The sequence below is a fragment of the Cibotium barometz genome, chromosome 52 (assembly GCF_041138505.1).
Source record: "Cibotium barometz isolate CiBa-2024 chromosome 52, ASM4113850v1, whole genome shotgun sequence".
NCBI lineage: Eukaryota > Viridiplantae > Streptophyta > Polypodiopsida > Cyatheales > Cibotiaceae > Cibotium > Cibotium barometz.
In genome coordinates, this window is record NC_141097.1 from 54,737 (window position 1) to 69,880 (window position 15,144).

At 43.9% G+C, this 15,144-nt stretch overlaps 1 protein-coding gene across 1 annotated transcript in view; it reads right to left on the bottom strand.

Moving 5' to 3' along the window:
• LOC147608649 (uncharacterized) overlaps nucleotides 1-15,144 on the bottom strand; it is a 57,824-nt gene that overhangs the window by 11,334 nt on the left and 31,346 nt on the right. The window contains exons 3-6 of the mRNA XM_086788320.1: nucleotides 7,383-7,574; nucleotides 6,467-6,583; nucleotides 6,194-6,343; nucleotides 6,035-6,093 (exon numbers count right to left, since the gene is read on the bottom strand). Coding sequence (XP_086644446.1) covers nucleotides 6,035-6,093; nucleotides 6,194-6,343; nucleotides 6,467-6,583; nucleotides 7,383-7,574 — 518 coding nt within the window. The remainder of the gene's footprint in view (nucleotides 1-6,034; nucleotides 6,094-6,193; nucleotides 6,344-6,466; nucleotides 6,584-7,382; nucleotides 7,575-15,144) is intronic.

The following is a 15,144-nucleotide window of genomic DNA, read 5'->3' on the forward strand; positions in this document are numbered from 1 at the left end:
TATAAGGAGCCTGCAAGGCAACAGGAGCCTGGCAGAGTCATCTTTGATGATGATGGACATCATGGACAACAACCAAGGGCTGTAAATCAGCCATTACAGCAGCAAAACCAGCCCTTAAATAGTGCTGAAAATGGTCCAAATGGACAGCCAGACATGGCAGAAGATATCCCTATGGATATCCCACAGTTAGAGGAGATACCGGGCATGATTTTTCAGCCTTATGGCATGGAACAGGAGCCACCAATAGGTGATATGCAGGCTGGACAGCAACCTGCAAATGATGGTCATTGGGTACGGAGGTCCACTAGACCCTCCAGAGCCCTTGACAGGTTTGTTCCAGGGGTTGACTACTTGATGCTCACTGACTGTGGGGAGCCCTCATGTTATAAGGAGGCTTTACAGAGGACAGACAAGGCTCTTTGGGAGCGTGCCATGAAGTCAGAGATGGATTCTCTACAAAAAAATGGAACATGGAAGTTGGTGCATTTGCCTACAGGCAAGAAGGTTTTGCCATGCAAGTGGGTTTACAGGCTCAAAGTTGCACCTGATGCAAAGCCAAGATACAAAGCCAGGTTAGTGGCTAAGGGCTTCAAGCAAGAATATGGTGTGGACTTTGATGAGATCTTCTCTCCAGTGGTCAAAATGACCACACTTAGAGCTGTGTTAGCTTTGGTTGCACATGATGATCTGGACTTGATTCCAGATGGATGTGAAGACTGCTTTTCTTCACGGTGATCTCCATGAGGAGGTATATATGCAACAGCCAGAGGGTTATGCAGTGAGTGGAAAGGAGAAGCTTGTATGCAAGCTGCAAAAGAGTCTTTATGGGCTCAAACAGGCACCAAGGGAATGGTATCATAAATTTGATACATTCATGAAATCACAGGATTTCAAGAGAAGTGACATAGATCACTGCTTATACACCAAGAAAGCTTTGGATGGCAGTCTATTGATCCTCATCTTGTATGTTGATGATATGTTGATTGCCGGGAAATCTCGTACAGAGATGGATGCCTTGAAGAAGAGGCTGCATCAGACCTTTGATACGAAGGATTTGGGTGATGCAAATCACATTTTGGGTATGCGGATACTTCGGGACAGAAATCAGGATGTGTTGTATTTGTCTCAGAAGGAATACATTGGCAAAGTTTTGCAGAGGTTCAATATGAACGGGGGGAAGAAGACTAGTACTCCTCTGCCTCCATATGTGAAACTCAGTGCTATGGACAGCCCACAGTCAAATAGTGGCAGGGCTGATATGGCCAAGATTCTGTATGCTTCAGCTTGTGGCAGTCTCATGTATGCCATGGTTGCTACTAGGCCGGACATTGCATTTGCAGTGGGAGTGGTTTCTAGATACATGGCCAACCCTGGCAAGAAGCATTGGGAAGCAATGAAAGGTGTCATGAGATACCTGAAGGGCACACAGGATATGTGCATTTGCTTTGGCAAACAGGATGCATTAGTGCATGGTTACACGGATTCGGATTATGCTGGTCATCCAGATAACCGGAAGTCTACTACCGGTTATGTGTTTACATTCACAGGAGGTGCTGTGTCATGGATATCCAGGATGCAGAAGTGCACTGCCTTATCTACTACAGAGGCCGAGTATATTGCAGCCACAGAGGCTTGCAAGGAGGCATTATGGCTATCTCGGTTAGTGGTTGATTTGGGTTATGCAGGGGATATTCCATTGTTGCATTGTGACAGTCAGAGTGCCATCCAGTTGGCAAAGAACCCTGTCTTTCATGCAAAGACGAAGCATGTGGATGTGAGGTATCACTTCATCAGAGAGGTGATAAAGAACAAGCAAATTCAGCTTGTTAAGATTCATACGGATGACAATCCGGCTGATCTGTTGACAAAGAGTTTGCCTCCGGAGCGGTTTGCTCATTGCAGACACTTGATGGGCATGGATGAGGCCAGTTTCAGCCTTGATATGGCCTTGTATATTATCATGTACATGCTGATTTTTCTTTTCCTTCATTTAAGGGCACTTTGCCTTGAAGTGGGAGGTTGTTGGGGTAAAGGCATTATGCCCACCCTTGTAGTGTGTACAAGCCCATAAGTTATAGTACATAGTACACTTAGTACTTTTAATGTACTAAGTGCACTATGTGTACTAGTGCAATATACATGTGTGATAGGGGAGTCACACACTCACACTTGATGAGTTGACTTATCCCCACATATCTCTCTCTCTCTCTCTCTCTCTCTCTCCCTTCTCTGTGTATGTCTCCCACATGAAACACTAACCCTAATTCTCCCATTCAGAAGTAGATGGACTTAGCAAGGTATGTAGATATGTAGTGTCACATGTGAACAAGAGGAGATAACTCCAAGGGCACTTTTATCCCAACGGTTTTTCCCCCCTAGACACCTAGTGTGAAAGGACACTTAAACTAGGGCTTTCGTTATAAGTTCTACTTGTACTTCATTTCACTTATTATCAATGTACATGCAAGTACTTCTCCCACTCTCCTGCTAGTTGACTTGCTCCTTGTGTGTGTGTGTGTGTGTGTGAGCTCCCACTGCTGTCCTAATCCTAGCCCTATTCTTCCTCTTTGCCAACAATTGGTATCAAAGCCCGTTTTAGGGTTTCAGCCTGATTTAGGGTTTCTGTACAGATTCAGGTCAAATCAGTCCATTCAGGGTACATAGCAGCTCAGCCCGCCTCTGTCCATCGCCAGAAACCCTAATCTGCTCTCTGTCCGTACTGTTCGCCCTGCTCGTGTAGTTGTACGACAAAACCCTAACTGGTTTTTGCCTCCACACGTGTGTCGCCTTGTTGCCCTGGTTCTGTTCGTACAACTCTGAACTGAAACTGTCCTGTCTGTACAGTCCGTATAGTGTCACGTCATCATCTTGCACAGTTGTACTTGCTGGCAGAGTGTACCTGACTATTGCACCAGCCTGCTGTACAGCTGAATCAAAATATGTACCTGCTGAAGGTGCCTTTCAATACACATAGCTTGGATTTTTACAACAAAAATTTGGGGCTTCCATTGTCTTCCGACATTGGTCAATTACACACTATGCTACTCGAAGCCGACTAATGGCATCTGTAAGTGAAATTTGAGGTTATTTTCATTCTTTCCTTCAGTTTGCAACATGAACAAGCAGCTACAGCACGGTGATTGCAGCTTACTAGCAATTTGTGCATTTTGGGCTTGATAGTGCACAGCAGTGCATTTTTGGTTGCATACAGATTACTTTTGAGCCTCTTTGTAGTTTCTGCATTTGTATCAATGGCACAAAACACAACAGATGTATTTGGAGTACTCTCACAGGAGGATAAGTTGGATGGCACCAACTACTCTTTGTGGAGTTTTATGGTCAAGAGCTTGCTGGTGGACAAAAGCCTTTAGGGATTTCTCAATGGTGGCAGGCCTAGACTTGCAGACATTGCACCTGCAACTCTTGGCAGGAATACTCAGCACTTGTAGTTGCCACTCAGGAACAACGCGAATGGGATGCACGTGATGCTCAAGCTAGAGCCTTGATCTCTTTGTCAGTAAAGAGACCCATTATTCCTCACATCCGTTCATGTAAAACCTCACAGCATGCATGGGATGTATTGGAGACTATGTACCAAGCCAAAAATGAGGCCACAATTGCCTATTTGAAGAAAGAGCTTGAAAACTTGCAAATTGTGACGCGTTCCGTCAGTTTTCGGCCGTTTTGGCTAAAAACGGCCGAAACGGCCCCTCCAAGCACTTCCTCCCCATATAGATGCATTATATTCGGGGCGGTCTAGCATACCCCTCGGGCACCATGTCCCTCCGGATAGAAATCCTGCGACGCGTCACGGTAAACGGTCGTTTCGGCCGTTTTTAGCCAAAACGGCCGAAAACTGACGGAACGCGTCACACAAATGAACAAAGGGGATAGCATGGCTTATCATCTTACAAAGATCCAAGATCTTCGGGAGCAGTTGCTTAACATTGATCAAGTCAGGGGCTTCTCTGAAGTGCTCCTAGAAACGAATAAAAGAAGTTCTAAAAGTTTGACCAACATACATTAACGAACCATCAAAAATATTATAAAATGACATAAATCACTTGAGAGGTATGAATAGGACTTAAAGGATGATTAACACAAAGATGTTTACTTCTCAAACGCCATAGACGCTTGAGAGCTTTTATACTTGAGAGGTTTATAAAGGGAGGCCAAAGAGTCCAAGGCACCCACCAAAGGCCAAACAAGCCATGTACAGTCAAAAACAGCCATAAACGGATAGTTTTTTCCAAAAAAAAAAACAACCAAAAACAATCAAAACTAACAATGGTCAAAAACTAGAGGAAAAAAATTGTTTTTTTGACCATACGGTACCGTACCGTACCGCATGACATAGTTGTACATCATATTAGAGAAACTATGCTTATGACTTTCGGTTGCCTTGCATATGCTCATGTGCCTCCACAGATTAGACGCAAATTGGATGACAAGGCAATCAAATGCATATTTGTGGGCTACAACAGTGGTAGCAAGGGATACCGTCTCTACAATCAATGCAATCAAAGGATTTTTGAAAGTAGAGATGTTGTATTTGCTCTGAAAATTCAGCTCAGCCACTTGCAGAGTTTGGCAGGTCCTTTCAGAATGGCCCACAAAATATGTTTGAGGGGCTAGTACCATTGGGGCATAGAAGGAAGAGCCGACCAGCCACATGAAATGCCTAATGAACAGCATAAGGGTGCTAAGATTAAGCCCCACAATCAGCTAATTGCAAACAATGACACTGAGGAGGTAGCACAAGAAAAGCGGACAGAATTGGAGGAGGCTAGGCTAGAACAGTGCCTCATTGGCTAGTCTGTAACTTACAAGAGAGCAAGCTCTCCACTCCTTTGCATAGCAGGACACGGGCTGGTTCTAGAAATGCAAGAGAAATTGCAGATGTGGCCTGCATGAGTAGTCTATGTGACACAAATGAGCCAGCTTCATTTGAGGAAGCCAAGGAAGATGTGAACACTGGCAAGAAGCCATGCAACAAGAGATTGATGCAATCCAAAAAAAATTGCACATGGGATCTTGTGGACTTGCCACCAGGTAAGAAGCCAATTGGTACAAAGTGGGTGTACAAGGTCGAGAGAAAACCCGATGGTACCATTGACAGGTACAAAGCAAGACTAGTTGTCAAAGGCTATGCGCAATAGAAAGGCGTAGATTATGATGAGACATTTGCACCAACTTCTAGGTTGTCCACTATTAGATGTGTTGTTGCAATGGCTGCCCATCATGGATGGAAAGTGCATCAGTTGGACATCAAGAAAGCTTTTCTCAATGGGGACTTGCAAGAAGAAGTTTATGTGAGTCAACCCATTGGTTTTGTGATGCTTGACCACAAAGCTGAAGCGTGTAAGCTCAGGAAAGCACTTTATTGTCTCAAACAAGCTCCCAAGCACACTCTATGAAAAGAGCATCACGGGATTTTACTTGTGCTCATTCTTTATGTGGATGAAATGTTGCTGACTGGGACTGATGAGGATGCAATTTCAGCTTTCAAAGCTGAATTACAAGGCAGACCGGGGTCTATTGCACTATTAACTCAGCATAAAGTTTATGCAAACCGATGAAGGCATTGTTATGCTTCAATCCACGTACATACAAAAGCTCCTGCATAAGTTTGGGTTCCACGATTGTAAGCCCATCTCTACACCAGTTGAACCAAGGCTCAAGATGAGCGTGCATGATGCAAGAGAGCCATATCACACGAGCATGTACAGCCAGGCAGTTGGTTGTCTTATATATTTGTGCAACGGAGCTAGAATCCACATCTCAAGCTCATTGACTAAGATGCACAGTCCCCTTATTCCCCTCTGAACCAAAAGCAGGAGACCAGAAGGTGTGATTCAGTCCAGGAAGGACTTTCCTGCATCTACAGGTCCTGCTGAAAGGTGGTGTTCTTGGAGGAAAGCCCAGTGGTCAAGCAATATCCATAAAAACTAGTAATTTTTGGACTTCAAAACAGGTGAGCTAAAATTTACAAGGCCCCCTCTTATAACAAAGCATTGAGAGTCAAAAAGCTTGCCTGCTGGCTTCAATGAGAGGAAGATGGTCATTATGTGGCATCTCTACAACATTTTGGACCTAGCAGAAGCACACCACAAACCCAAATTTAAAACAGTGATGATTCTTGGAATGACAAAAGACAATGCTTGAGAGTGACGAGTTTACAGCATTTTCATACTTTTGATAGCAATTCCTGGCTTTCAGGAGGTTGCTTCTTCAAACTCTGTGGCAATATCACAGTCAACAGATCTGGCCTTTCAGCTCTTAATGCTCCACGGATAACTGCAGCATTTGTGCCTGAAGCTCCAGAAGTGAACACATGATTTTTCTACATGCATAAACAAAGAGTTACTTTGGTATAGGTGAGGAGCACATAAGTTTGCTATTATGCACCTAAAAAAGATGTTCAAGCCAGGCAAGGCTCATAGAATCTATGATACTACTTACACACCGTGATAACCATCGCATAACTGAGGACTTCAATCAGCTGTTGGTGAGTAAACCCCATATTTCTAGTTCCAAAAAAACCAATGGCTGTTGGGCCCTGTTGTTGTATTGCAAGAAGCTCCTGTTCGTGGAAATGAAATAACCAATCAGTCATAATGCAACCAACCCCTGGGCATGTGTTTTTAAGCAATTTGAGTGATGCTAGTCAGACCTTTTAAGGGAGTTGGCAATTGCAAAGCTGCAGTAAATGAAATGCAGCAACAGCTAGACACTGACGTAATATTAGGATTAGGTGTGAATGGCAGTGTTTGAATGTGCTACACTGAATGTGTGCCACACAAGCATTTAACGAGCTTTTCTCTGCTGACAGCAATAATCATGGTCAAGATCATACTAAATCAAAGAAGCAACTAGCAACATTATCAGGTGGGTGATCCCATCAATAAGACGCCATATATTCTTAGTTTGACAGACCAGCATTTGAACATGAGGTGGAAAAAGAAAGTAACAAACCCAGAAAATTCCAATTAAAGACCATTTATACACCCAACTCTACAAGCATGGACAATCAGGTTTATGGTCTTTTTGGTCAAGTTGGGACAGCCTGTTTTGGGGCTGATTTGGGGACCATTAGGACACTTCTATCATAATCTAAACAGGTTACTATCAGCTGTAGAAGGCAGAAAAAGAACATTCAGAACCATTCACTTTGCAAAGCTATAATGTATAAACACCCACAAACAGATGCAACCCAAAAGAAAGATGCAAACACATGTAAGCTATAATGTATAAACACCCACAAACAGATGCAACCCAAAAGAAAGATGCAAACACATGTACTTAAAAAGCTAGTGATCGTTGAAAAAAGACGGAAAAGATCGAAGCATGAAGGTGTTATGAAAACTAAGCAGTAAAAATACCTGCAAATAATCCAAGTCTGGGATTGATTTATACTCTGGTTCTGATGTAGCAGTACCAAGAACAACAGCCTCAGCTTGAGAAATGAGATCGTCTCCATAAGCATGCACTTGCCACCTTTCTGTTTGATGGCTTTCTCTTTCGAATGCATCAGTTGTGTGCCTGCTTCTCTTATTCACACTGCCTATACTCCACTAGATCAAGGTCATAAGATGTTGATCAGATATTTACCAGTGGTACTAAAGACTTAAAGTTCCATCTATTAAGATGAAAGGTTTCATTAAAAAACAGACGAAAAAGAAATGTCAAGAAGGGGTAACAATCACAATCAAGCAGCCAGGCTGTACAGGCACGTTCCAGAAATGAGAGCTCCCTAAAACCTTCAAAGTGCTGAAACATTAGTTCCAGGATCCAGCCTTGCTTATCATTACCCTTTTTTTCACTGTAATGTAGCAAAAGCTCTCTAAACCCATGGGACAGCAGCAGGGAGACAACAGACATCATCTCTTTCAACATAGAAAGGTAACAACTTTCCTGTACTTGAAGCCCCATCTCAAAGGCATCAAGATTAAACAAGTAGACATTTTTAAAAAAAACTTGTAGAGCACCTACATCTTTTTTGGGTTAAATTTTTGAATGTTTCACTCGAAGGTCTTCCCCTTCGATGTGTTTTTTGTTCTACTTGAGCTCAAAAGGAGGACCAGTTACAATGTCCCACCTCAAGCTAGACCATTGGTATTCCCTTAGACAGCTCGCATTGTCGTTACATAGACTGTGCAGGGAGAGACACAGACCACACCTCTAGCTGGGAAAAGCCAAGTCTATGGCCCAAGCTTGCATTTGCTGGTCTTTGAATGTTGAATTATTGCACAAATCAAGGACAAACACATTGTCAATAAAAGATAACCTCACATAAGATAATAAGTAATAATCCCACAAGTTCTACTTGAGCTCAAAAGGAGGAGCAGTTACAATGTCCCACCTCGAGTCAAAACTTTTCTAGTCCATTGATATTCCCTTGGACAGCTCACATTGTTGTTACATAGACTGGAGGGAGAGACACAGACCGCACTTCTAGCCAAGAAAAGCCAAGTCTATGCCCCAAGCCTGCATTTGCTGGTCTTTCAATGCCAAATTATCGCACAAATTAAGGACATACATTGCTGATGAAAGATGACCTCACATAAGATAATAAGTAATAATCCCACAAGTTCTATTTGAGCTTAAAAGGACGAGCAGTTACAATGTCCCACCTCGAGTCAAAACTTTTCTAGACCATTAGTATTCCCTTGGACAACTTGCATTGTTGTTACATAGATTGTGCAGGGAGAGACACAGACCACACCTCTAGCCAGCAAAAGCCAAGTCTATGCCCCAAGCCTGCACTTGCTGGTCTTTGGAATGCTGAATTATTGCACAATTAAGGACAAACACATTGCCGATAAAGACGATCTCGCATAAGATAATAAGTAATAATACCACAAGTTATAGCTATTTATAACTCAAAAGTGGCTATATAAGTGGGATGAGCCCATAGAGTGGGTTATTGTGAGTCGTCTGCCTAGTCCAACCCCACCCAAGATCTCCTAACCACTGGCTAAATCCATGATTAATCCAACTAGGTGTCACAAGCAAAAGATCACCACCCAATTGTAGGCTTACATCAGTAGGCCACCCTCAAGCCTAGGGGCTAAGGCTCCAGTCCTCAGAGATCCAATCAAACTTGGCATCTCTTACCACTAGGGCATGCTTGCTAACGCCTTCAGCAAGCTATCCACATCACATTATGGACTCCCTAGGTATTGACCACAATACACAATAGCCACTCTTCAACCAACCCCCCACTTATATAAGTGGATGTAAATAGCCATAACTATGAAGTTTCAATATATGACCGCCGAAAGGAACCCCCCACTCCGTGTGGAAGGTACCGCCGAAAAAAAAAATCACCAAGAAACCTTCCAAGCAACCTGAAAATCGGGGTCGCAGGTAAGCCATAGGAGAGAGTGGCTCAGTGCCATCCTCCACCCCCCCCCCCCTTCCCCAGCCTATGGGCTAAGGCTCCAGTCCTCACAGATCCAGTCAACCTTGGTGTCTCATACCAACAAGGCATGCATGCCTGCTAACGCCTTCAACAAGCTATCTACATCATGTTATGGACTACCAAGAGTAGTTCTCAATCATGGCCTAGGTATTGACCACAATACACAATAGCCACTCTTCAACCACCCCCCACTTATATAAGTGGATCCTTTAGATGTAAATAAGCCATAAACTAAGGAGTTTCAATTTATGACTACCGAAAGGAACCCCCAGTTCCTACGGAAGAGACCGCCGAGAAAAAAAATCACCAAGGAACCTTCTAAGCAGCCTAAAAATCGGGGGTCACCAAGTAAGCCATAGGAGACAATGCCCCCCCCCCCCCCCCCCCCCCCCTCCTCAGCCAGCTAGTGAAACTGCTCCTCACCAACCACAGTCGGAAGACAAATGCACAAATTTAGATCACTTAACCTTGATAACTAATGAACAACATAAGCATCTACAAATCTAAAAATGACAATGCTCAATTTGACACCACCACTGGGGCCGGAAAGGGCCGACCCCCCCCCCCTCAATGCAGTATGTATTTCTTGGAGTATTTAATGAGTACAAGTTTCAAGGGCTTACAAGCCAGACTACTCCATTCATGGAGTGTATACAAATGAATCCAATACCATAGATGTTGCCAGTGAAGAGACAATTTGCTGACGAAGACCGTGTCACAGGCAATCTCCCACCTTCACTGGGTTAGGCACCCGCACAATACACTGGTCTTCCGAGACCGTGCACCAACAGGCACGCCCATACTAACTCTTGGCAGGGTGATTCACCGTAGAGGGATGAAATCCTAGTACTCCCAAATGAAGCTTTGCTCCCGAATTCCCAGGGCCCTCTGACCTTCACTGGCTCTCAAAAACTAGAGAGCACGGTCAGGGCAACACACGGACAATTGGTTCTCATAGACTCTCAGAGTGAGAGAGAGCGAGAGAAAAGAAACATTTGTAAAAGAAATTCTGCAAAAATAAGTAAAGATATTTAATTTGTACAAAAATCTTGTTGGACAAGAGTGGGAAGAATCTATTTTCTAGCGTGTAAACTATTGTCTTCCCACGTAAAATTATAGGGTGCAGCCTTGCTTCAGTCGGCTGGAAGAGAGAGAAAGAATGCAATTCGGGTCCTTGCTGCAGCTCCTCCGAAGAGAGATAAAAAGGGTACGATCGGCTGCTGTCCTTAAAAGAGAGATAAATCAGGTACAGTCGGCTGCTATCCTTCGAAGAGAGAAAGCAAGGTACAGTCGGCTGCGGGTTGCTGTCCTTCGAAGAGAGAGAAAAGGGTACAGTCAGGATGCTTCCGTACGTCAAGTGAGAGAGGGAGAGCCGGTTTTCGTTTGAGCACAACGACTGCATGGAAGAGAGTCAGGTTGGCAAAGTCTTTCACCTCCACGTACAAGCCTTACGTGTCCCCCATCGAGCCTTATTGATGTGTGCTCTTAAGGGCCAATACACAACTTGCTTCAAATGGTTTTTGGACACCCACATTTATTGTTGCCCATGGCCAATAATTTTAATGAATGTGAATACATAACCTTATAAATACAAAGGTTAGAATTACAACATTTAAAATAAATGAATATGCCAATCTTACCACCTATTCAAAAACATGTCACAAGACACGCACACCCACGGTACACTGGAGAGCGTCCCCGTCCAGTGCACTGGCATGACATAACCGGCAGTCACACGAAAACAAATCCAGCATACAAAGATGGATGAACGTGCACATGTAATGGACAAAATCTCCCTTTCATGAAACTTGTATAAAACATTCTAGTCATGCAGAAAACTAGCGCGACTGAATGTGAAAACCCTTATGGAGTGACAATCCCACAGGCAAGACGCAGTACAAACACAGGTCCTTCCATGGAGTGACAGTCCCATGGACAAGACACCGTCCTGGCCATACACGAGTGGCACAATACAAGCTCCGTCCATATGGCACGATCCTAGTCATACACGACATGTGGCACAAAATGACTGGCCCTTTCACATGAGACACTGGCCTGGCCTCATGTGAACATGACACAAATTTGGCTGCTCTATGGAGGGACAGTCCCATAGAAGGGGCACCAGAAATGGAGATGGACCAAATGGATGGCCAAGTGGTGACAGCTAGGCTAAGCGGCGCTATCACAAGCTCCGCCCATCAAGGGAGGAGCCACTAACCGGGCGGTGGTGGACCTGCCGACGCTAGTGCCACCTAGAGTCAGCACCACGAATAGCGCCGCCCGGGGGGGGGAGGGGGGATCTAGGCGAACATACGGGTGACAGGGAGCACACGAAAGAGGTTCAAGAGAACAGTGACCAAATTGGGGCATGCAGGTTCACAACAAGAAGGCTGGAGAGTACAGGAAGGTGACAAGCTCCAATACCATTTGTTGACATGGAAGAAGTGGATTAGAACTGAGAGAGAGAAGGATTAAAACATGATTAAGAATATAATAAGCTCTAACCTACTCTAAACACAAGAAAGAGCATTAAGGGCTACATCTTTATTTAATTTTTTTATAATTCAAGTACAAGGCTTTTAAATAGCCTTTTACTAGTACAATAGAGATGCACACATTTTGACAAGTGTCACATGCAAAGCTACCATCCAAAAAAGAAAAAATTGGGGCCGGGGGGGGAGGGAGTAGCATGGCGTTGATGATGTGGCACTGACACATGGCAGGATAGCAACGCAAGGTCACCTTACAGGCTTGGAACGATGCGACTAGCTTTTGGAAAGCAAAAGATTAAAAGCTTTTTAAATACTAAAAAAAGAAGAGCTTTTTTAACTGAAAAGATGCTTTTTGGACTATAAGTGAGTTTTAAAGCACTTTTCTTAAGTGCTTTTGGGCAAGAACTATAAATTCAACTATTCTCTCATTGTTGAGACGTGTAAAAAGACAAGAGAGCTCTCTAGCTCTAAGAACTTGTCCAAGGAGTTTTATCTAATATAACTCAGAGAGGAGGGTCGGCCCAAGGCTATTTCGACCCCTAGTGTGTTGTCTTTTCTCTCTACTCTCTCTCTTTTGTTTATTTTCAGATTTTCTCATGGTTTTACACGTGAAATTGTTGTTTTCTTGAAGATAAGCTAAGTACCCGTGCCACAACCCTTAGTACTTACAAAGGCCTATTTAAGTGGTATCGTAGCGAAGGTTCTCTCTCTCTCCTACGAGGGATAACGATCTTTACACGCAGTGCTCTTTGCTTTTTCTTCAAGCAATGGGAAGCACTCACCACCAAGAAGAGGTGCAAGCCACCAAAAGTGGAAAGCAAACCCAAGAAGAGCCAAGAACCCTCATGTTCAAAGAAACCATGATCAATTTGGACACTATTCTCCAAGATCCCGACTTGATGAGAATTTTTGAGCAACTGTCTGAGAAGATCGAGCAAATGAAGAAAGGGGATGAGCAACCAACAAAGGAGGATGTGGCTGAAAATCAAAAGTATTCATCAAAGAGATCACCCAATCCTCCACCTTCTCACAGAAGGAAGAGGAGCCATTCCAAATCAGCCCACTCATCGTGGGAAAAGTCTTCATGGTAGTCTTCTTTCAGTCCTAAACACCTTTCTTGGAACATGCTGATCCGAAACGAGAGAGAGAGAGAGAAAGAAAGAAAGAAAGAAAGATATATTAAGCGTCTACTAAAGACCCAATGGGCCTATGAGACCAAAGTGATACAATAATGTCCATGGCATATCTCATCATGGAATGGAAAATAAAATAGAAAGAAAATATAAATATGGCTATCTTACTAGGGTGATACAAAACTGTCCATGGAAACTCATCATGGAATACTAAGAACATAAAAACATGGGAGCAACATCAGCTCCAAGTAGATGGTATACCACTCTCCAAATGTCAAGCATGGGGCTGACGAGTATGGCCGAGAGGTCTCCCTCAGCTATGTCACATGGAAAGGTAGCTCGATGGCGGTGAAGCATGTCCATCTGGAGCTGATCGTGGCCGGGGGGGGGGGGGGGGGGGGGGGGGGGGGGTCGAGGGCGTCGGGCGTGCTGGAGTGCATAGGCTCAGTTCGAGGTAACTCCTCTCGGGCGAGGTAGGTCCAAAGCAACTCGTGGAGGGAGAGAGAGAGGGAGAGAGAGAGAGAGAGAGAGAGAGCTGAGTTTCAGTATATTCAATACAGTACAAAAGGTGTACATAGGCTGCCCTTGAAAAGGTGGAGAACACCTATCAAAAGTCCTAATCTACTGAGTCAGCCCCTAAAAGACTGAATGATCAACCAGAACTCAACCTATTGCTATTTATAGCCAAGAAAAGCCCATCCAGCCGGCCAACTTGTTGTCGGCTAGGTCCCTGGACAAAACACCAATAAATGGTGTAGCCAACAGAGAGTATTCCTTCATGTGCTGGCCGACAACATCATGTGTTCCTCCAGTGTCTTCCCTAACCACACCTAGCTGCTGCAGTTCCTGAATCAAGTTCTGATCTGGTTCTAATCTTATTCTTTATATTGCTGCCCCTTCAAGATAAGTCATGGGGTTAGCCTGCACATGTCTTGCACATGACATCCCCTTCTGCTAAACTTGATGACGGGATTTGGAGACTGGGTAGGGTTTTCAATGAAAAGGTTGCCAGGAAGGGAAGGATGACAGGTTTGGGACTCTGTGAATAGACAATGGGATGATGAGATTCATCCAAGAACAGAAGTTGGAATCTCGTCATCAAGTTTAGCAGAGGGGGATGTCATGTGCAAGACATGTGTATGCTCAACCCCAAGGGCTATTTCCTAAAGGGCAACAGATAAGAACAAGATTAGAACCAGATTCAAGAGCTTGTGGTGCTTGTATGGGCAGGGAAGCCTTGTGGAGGACTCAGGTAGCTGTCGGCCAGCTCAATGAAGGTGACATACTTATGTCGGCTGCAACTTAGGTGGATTTATTGTCCATGGACCTAGCCGACAGCACGTCGGCCAGTCCATGAGGTTATCCAAGGCCTATATAAGGAGCATGTTGCTCATTGTTTGACTCACTCACTCCTCTAGGGAGAAGGGTCCTTAGACAAGATTTAGACTAGGTGTTTACCACCTTTTGATGGCAGCCAAGGGCTGGCCAAGACATGTACACCCTTTTTTACTATATGAATATACTAAAACTCACCTATCTCTCTCTCTTCTCTCCATCTCTCTTACTTGCCTTTTGCATCAGGTTATTCAAAAAAATGGTGTTTAGGGCTAAAAGAAGACTCCTAGAGCTTCCGCATGTGACAGAAAAGGTCCAGGAGCCCATCTTCTTCATCAAGCCTTTCATCTTCCTCTTCTTCTCCTTAAAGAAAGGTAAGCGCAAAGCTAAGGAACTCAAAGGAGGAGGAAGGATAGTACAATTTACACCATATGATGGAGCTTATGGTTACACAGATAAAGCCCTCACTTTTATCCGCCAATTTGATATTGCTTTTGGTTACGAAAACTATTCAGAGTCATCCAAGATTCGCATGGCTAGTTTACATCTTACGAAGACGGGCCAATCTATGGTGGGGTACACTCATGGTTCAGGGTTGTTTCCGTACAACGTATGACTCCTTTTCGTACGGAATACTGTATGGTACGATACCATACATACTCTCACGGATTCGTACGGATTTTTCTAGGGAAAAAAATTAATTTTTTTTCCAAAAATAAAATTTTTTTTCCCAAAAAAAATTTGGGAGGTAATGATCTTT